This window comes from Gavialis gangeticus, unplaced genomic scaffold, assembly GCF_001723915.1.
Source record: "Gavialis gangeticus isolate Ggan-Ray unplaced genomic scaffold, GavGan_comp1, whole genome shotgun sequence".
Lineage (NCBI taxonomy): Eukaryota > Metazoa > Chordata > Crocodylia > Gavialidae > Gavialis > Gavialis gangeticus.
Window position 1 is genome coordinate 165,287,818 of NW_017728992.1, and position 6,344 is coordinate 165,294,161.

The window sequence follows — 6,344 nt, forward strand, 5'->3', positions numbered from 1 at the left end:
CCCGGGCCCTCCCTAGGGGTAAGGGGGGGGGGGGGGGGGGGGGGGCATAGACAATGGATCGGGGGTGGACACAGGCATTGTGTTAGGAGGGGGTCTGTGGGGCCATGTGCACCCACAGCAGGCAAGGGGTTGCAGACTGGCATGGGTAGCCACCTCTGCAACCCAGTGGGCATGACCCAACACAGGAGGGCAGGGTGGGGCAGGGAGACTCGTTGCTGCCATCACTGGGACCCCTGCATCAGCTGTGCTGCCAGCAGCATGAGGAGTAACAGATGGGACTGGGGGCATGCTGTCCTCACCTCCTCCCGCTGCCAGTCACTGGCATACTGGGCTGTGTCTCTACCCTGCCACCATGTCCTGGCCACCGCTGCCACTCCCCTCAGGCTGCAGCTTTACCACAGAGGGGAGATGGGGTGGCAGGCAGCATGCATGGCCTGAGAGAAGTAGTAGTACCCTTTCTGCTGTATTGGGTCCCTACAATGTGTGCTTTTCTTTAGGATTACCAAATTTAAGGGCTTCAACTTAGCAAAATTCTTCCATGTGAGCAGTTATTATATTATATTTTATAATCACTGCAACAGAGTTTGTGAGAAAACACAGTAACCCAGTTTGCATTTATATTTGTTCTAATGAAAAATGTTGTTTAAATGAATGTTTTCAATGCATCATACTCTTCACGGATAAATGGTAAATCAGATGCCTATTTGGATACTTAAAATGGATTCTATAATACCTGTGGAAACTACCACACATTTTTATCACATCATAAAACAGACATACCACAAATGGTTAAAACATCATTTGGGCTCTAGGACGTGCTCTTTATGGGCATCTTCTATATGTGCTACATGATTATTAAAATAGGAAATAAACAAAGGAGCTCAAATGTCATTTCAGTTACATTGAACTTCTATATTTCCTTTTAGATTACCGACATAATGGGAGAGACCTTCAGAGTTCAACACTATCAGTGCCAGAACAAGTGATGTCATCTAATCATTGCTCTCGGTCAGGGTCCCCTCATCGTGGAGATAGTATAGGACGGACTAGGTCATGGTCTCCTAGTGTCCCTCCTCCACAAAGGTAAATCATTGCACAGGTTTGATGCCTGCAAGGCATAAAATGAAGTGCTGTTGGAATCTGTGAGGATATCAGAGATAAATATGCACTGCACAAAGATAGTGAGTGGCAGATGCATTGGTTTGCTATTATGAAATAATACTAATTTATAAGTTATACTAATTTATAAGTTATATTTTCTTGTTATTGATTTGATCAGAAGTACAATACAATACAATCTGAAATGAGTGGGGTTTTAGGGGGTTTCTAAAAGTTATTTTCTACCTTGGAAAGATATACAAGGTTGAATGTTTATGATTAATCATTTTGTCCTTTAAATCAATTTGGTAATGGCTATTTTTTACTACTGTCTCTCTGCATGAATAAGCTTAAATGGTTGGAGTAGAGAAAAAGTAACCTGAGGACTCTAGAGGACTCAAAATACTCTTAAAGAATAATCTGGTTCAGCATGGACAGACATTACCTTCATGAGAGTTTTTCTTTAGGAGACAGAAAATTGGATGTGTAAAATGGATTTTTTGTTGGTGTTACCAATATCTAGGACCAGTCTTCAGCTGGTGTGATTCAGCAGAGCTCTACTGAAGTTGGAGTTAGAGATAGATATATGTATGCTTTCTCCCTAGAGCCATGCTGTTTTTCTTCATTTTTATTTTCCATTTTATCCATTTTCATCATTTTAAACTAATTTTAACCTATTAAAATCCTATTCCTTTATATAGCGATTCACTTTTTTCCTCACTAACAATACAGACTACTTTCCTCCCAATTATTGATAGGCAAGTAACATCATATGAGTTGTTATACACTAGTGCTGTGTGAAATTTCGGCAGCCATTTTGTTTCAGAGGTGTTTCAGCCTGAGGCACCTGAAACACCAACTCTGAAATGAAACAGAAGACTCTGAAACATCTCCGAAATGAAACAAAACCATCCAAAACATTTCATAGGTTTTGGATGTTTCAGAGCTGGGCTTGCAGGGAAATGGAAACTGAGAAGAGGGACAGAAGGACTGCTCTGATATCGACATTTGTAGCTGGCCAGTGTCTGCAACCTGTCCCTGAGGTCCCTTCCAATCCCAGTGCTCTGGGGTTGAGACAGCAGCTTGCTGTCATCCTGCTTGCAGATCTGGGGGCCAACACCCACGGGGAAGAGTCTGGCACAGCCCTGCAGCCCTCCTGGGGGGCATGGGGCGCTGGATCTGTGCACTGGATGACAGCATGCTGCCACTGCTGACTGGGGCCAGCACCAGCACCCAAGTCTGCTCAGTGCAGCCTGCCCTGAGCACAGCTGGGGGAGCCACAGGAGAAGCCCCCATGGCTGCCCTGACTGGCCCCATCCCCCTCCTGGCACTTAAAAAAAAAAAAAAAAGCCCCGCACTCACTGGATGTAGCAGGGACTGTAGGGGCTCTGGGGCCACATGGCAGAGCACCTCTGTACAGCCTCCATTCCCCGATCTCCCCCCTACCCAGTCCTGCCACTGATGGGTCCCCCACACCTGGCCCCAGCATCTCAGATCTTAAAAAAAAAGCCCCACAGTCACCAGCTCCCAGATAGTGCTCAGTGCCCTGCCGAGCTGCGCTGCACCCACATCATGGGGCAGCTGCTGCACAGGTGCCAGGTGGGGAGGAGATCCCCACTGCCCCCTACTGGCCTGTACTGCACAGAGGGACTCGGCCATGAGCCCTCAGAGGCCCCAATCACCACTGCCAGGGCTGGTGACTGTAGGGCTTTTTTTTTTTTTAATTGCCGGAACGAGGCTGGGGCTGGGCGGGGGATGGGGCCAGGCAGGGCAGCCATGGGGGCTTCTACCACAGCTCTCCCCCCCTCCCCGGGGAGAGGCAGGCACAGCTGGAGGAGCTGCGGGAGAACCTTCAGCAGCCCAGCCATACCTGCCTTTCCCTGGCTGATCCAAATGTCTGAAACAGTGTCAAAATTCTGGAACAGATTTGGCCAAATCAAAACGGAGCAGTGATCCAAAACACTGAAACTAATCACTGTCCTCCAAAATGGCCAAATCCAAAATTGAAATGAGACATGGCTGTTTTGCACAGCCCTATTATACACCATCACACAAAAGTAACTGATTTTAGGTTTGCACATAAAAATCCAATAAAAGAGATATGACAGTAGTATAAATAAAACCTTACTTAATAAGTCTCTAAATACATGCAGACAGGGGCTTAATTTGATTCTAGTTATACCATATTAAACTAGTATCATTCTATTAACTTTAGTGAGGTTACTTCTGATTTACACAGGCATAAATGTAGTCAGAACCAGACTCTGCGTGTTTGTATATTCATTAGCCAGAGCTGTAGGGTAGATCTGTAATTAAGGCTGCTTGAAGCTTTCCATTATAAGATCTTCTTTTCAGTTGCTTATAGCTTTGCCCAAGATTAACTACTTAATGTGAATTATGTTCATGATCGCTGTCTTTCAGGTTGTCTTTTTTAAAACTTTCAGCAAAAATGGTTCAGCCATTTCTTAGATTGAGTTTAGAATAAAATATGTAGTTTTACACATTATTTTCCCTATCTTTAAAAAAAAATTAAGTGTCTAGGGGATTTGGCATTGGAACTCATCACTTGGTAGAGGCACAGTCCTGGTGTCAAAGAGATGTCTTTTGTTGGCCTAATGGGAGTCTAATTTGTCCAAATAATTAGCCTCTGATTATCACCATGTGCATATGATAACTACAAGTTTAGTTTTGCTGTTAAGATCATTCTTTCTCCATTGATCATGGTATAGACTTGAATAATTCCTTATATGACATTTGTAATGAGTTGCCTACATCGTAGACTAGAGGTCTGGCACAAGATTCAGAGGCAGAAGTTACTAATACCCAAGAGTTATAGTTTCAGTTCCTTCATTGGCTCACTTTAATAACTATGTATACTTTGCCATGCTTATAACTGAACAATGTTTCCTGCTAACAGACAAAAAGTATCCCCCTGAAGTCCTATTTTAGTAGCATAGGAACAGAGAAAGTGTGTATGGTTATTTATGGTACAAGGGGGTTTAGAACAAAAATCTATAATGTAGTAGACTAAAGTCTGTTCTGCCATATTTATACAATAGGCTGTGCTATAAAAAGGTCAAGAATAGAACTTAGTATTCTGCCTTCTAACATTTCTATGAGATACCCTCAATGTCTGTGAGGGATATGGTAAAGTATGTTGTTGTCTAATTGCTTTTTCATATAAGGGATAAGAGTCTGTTATGGTTCCAGTTATTCCTTTAGTTTAAAGTGCAAGAAATCTTATTACTCTTAAGAATTCATATTGTGATACTACAACTTGGTTGAGTCCCATTGTGCTAGGTACAAGCCTGTACCACTCTGTCAGCAAAGGTCATCTTGACAAATATAATGGATCAAATCACTTTGTCCACTAAAACTGCAATATTTCTGGTGCAATAGTGATGTATTTTTCCTCTGAAATATTGAAAGCCATTATGCCAAAAATTCACCGTGAGGCTTAAAATTGTGTGGCAATACAAGACAGTTATGTTAATGCATCTTACGGCTGACATTTCATTAACAACTAATTTTATAAGTCAGTAAAAAGGACATGGTTCACTACCCTCCATTTGATGTCACTTGTTTCCACAGTAGGAATGTGGAACAGGGAACTCGAGGGACACGATCTACTCCTGCACATTACAATACCATGAACCGAATGGATAGACATCGTGGATTAGATGACCACTACTCCCCAGACAGAGAGAGGTAAATATAGTGCAGGAATTAGAAATAGGTTTATATGATAGTCATAAAAAATAAAATATTTCAATGCATTATAATATTCCTAAAATTAAGTACACTAAAGTAAATAATAGAAATACCCTGCTTTGGTTTGGTATGATATAAATGTATCAAAAAATCAGTGTACACATGACTTTCAGAACTGTCATGTTATTTTTCTTCTGAGGAGGAGAAAATGCAGCTCTAAGAAAATTCTGTTATGCAGGTGGCAAATGGATTCACTGCATTTTGGCTGTGTGTAGATGAAACGAGGTGCATGTGTGCACAAGACTTTAAAGTGGGCTAAATGCTTTTGCATCACTTTAAAGGTGTTGGTGTTTGTACACCTCGGTGGTATATTGTGCATTAGGTGGCGTAATGCACCTTAAATGACTTGGGGCGCAGCAAACAAAAACTCCTCCAGGGAGTTTTAGTTTGCTGCCCTACTAACCATCTGCAAAGCAAAACACCAGGCTCTCTGCAGCTCAGGGGCTCTCCAGGAAGCCCGTGTAGGCAGCCTGACAGCAGCCCAGGAAGACAGGTTCTGCCCAAGAGAGGGAAAAAAAAAGTGGCAAGCCTGATCTCTCTTTTCCACCCCCCTGGAGCCTGCCTGCCTGCCTGCCTGAGCTGCGTGGGGTCCAGTGCTTCCCTCCATGGCTGCAGTGCCCCTTGGGACTGCCTGGGCTGGGTGCCTGTGGGCGAGTGCCACCTGGATGGGTGTGTGGGGGGTGCAGCTGCCGGGGAGGGAAGCACCAGCCCCCCTCGCCACAGCCCAGGGACCTCTCTGCCTGCCAGCAGCTCGCTCTCCCCTCCCCACCACCGGAGAGGCAGGTAAGTTGGGTGTATCCATGACGCGGGTGTTTAATTGGCCCTAAATTGAAGTGATGTTTTTAAAAACCCACCACTTCAATTTAGGGTCCCCGTTTTGTCTACACATGCCCATAGTCATTTTAACTATTTTATTTTTTAACAAGTGTTTACTGTATTTTTAAGGACTCTAAACTGATGGCTATTTTGAAAAATATGTTGCACTAGTCTTAATTGATGATCTATATAAAGAACATAGAAAGGACATACTTTGAACTCAATATTTATGTAAAACTACTATTGAGTAGTAGGCATCAGTCTGTCTTGTGAGACAATAGAATGATGCAAAATTAGACATCAACTTGCTGAATGTAATCCTTACTAGAAAGATAAAGGTAAGCTGGAGTGAACTCTCTGGGGTGCAAAATGGTTGAAGTAAAATGCACATAAGAAAAGTAGAATATGACACTAACCATTCTTATCTGTTCTTAGCTTTAGGAACCATTTACTAATAAAATCAATTGCAGTGGCACTGTAGTTGAGATGAAAGTTGAATTCTGTGTGTCTAGCTTTCATATCTTACCATGATAAACATTTTTGCCTAACAGAACTTGGTAAATTGTGACCTGAGATGTACTAACCTATTGGAATTTTAATGGAGCAGAAGTGAGTCACAGGTCATAGTTGGCTAAAATAGCTAATTTTGCTGCATTACC

The 6,344-nt window shown here is 42.9% G+C and overlaps 1 protein-coding gene across 1 annotated transcript in view; it reads left to right on the top strand.

The window, feature by feature from the left end:
• RIMS2 (regulating synaptic membrane exocytosis 2) overlaps positions 1–6,344 on the top strand; it is a 1,108,253-nt gene that overhangs the window by 695,977 nt on the left and 405,932 nt on the right. The window contains exons 17-18 of the mRNA XM_019528053.1: positions 927–1,083; positions 4,690–4,806. Of these exons, the coding sequence (XP_019383598.1) occupies positions 927–1,083; positions 4,690–4,806 (274 nt within the window). The remainder of the gene's footprint in view (positions 1–926; positions 1,084–4,689; positions 4,807–6,344) is intronic.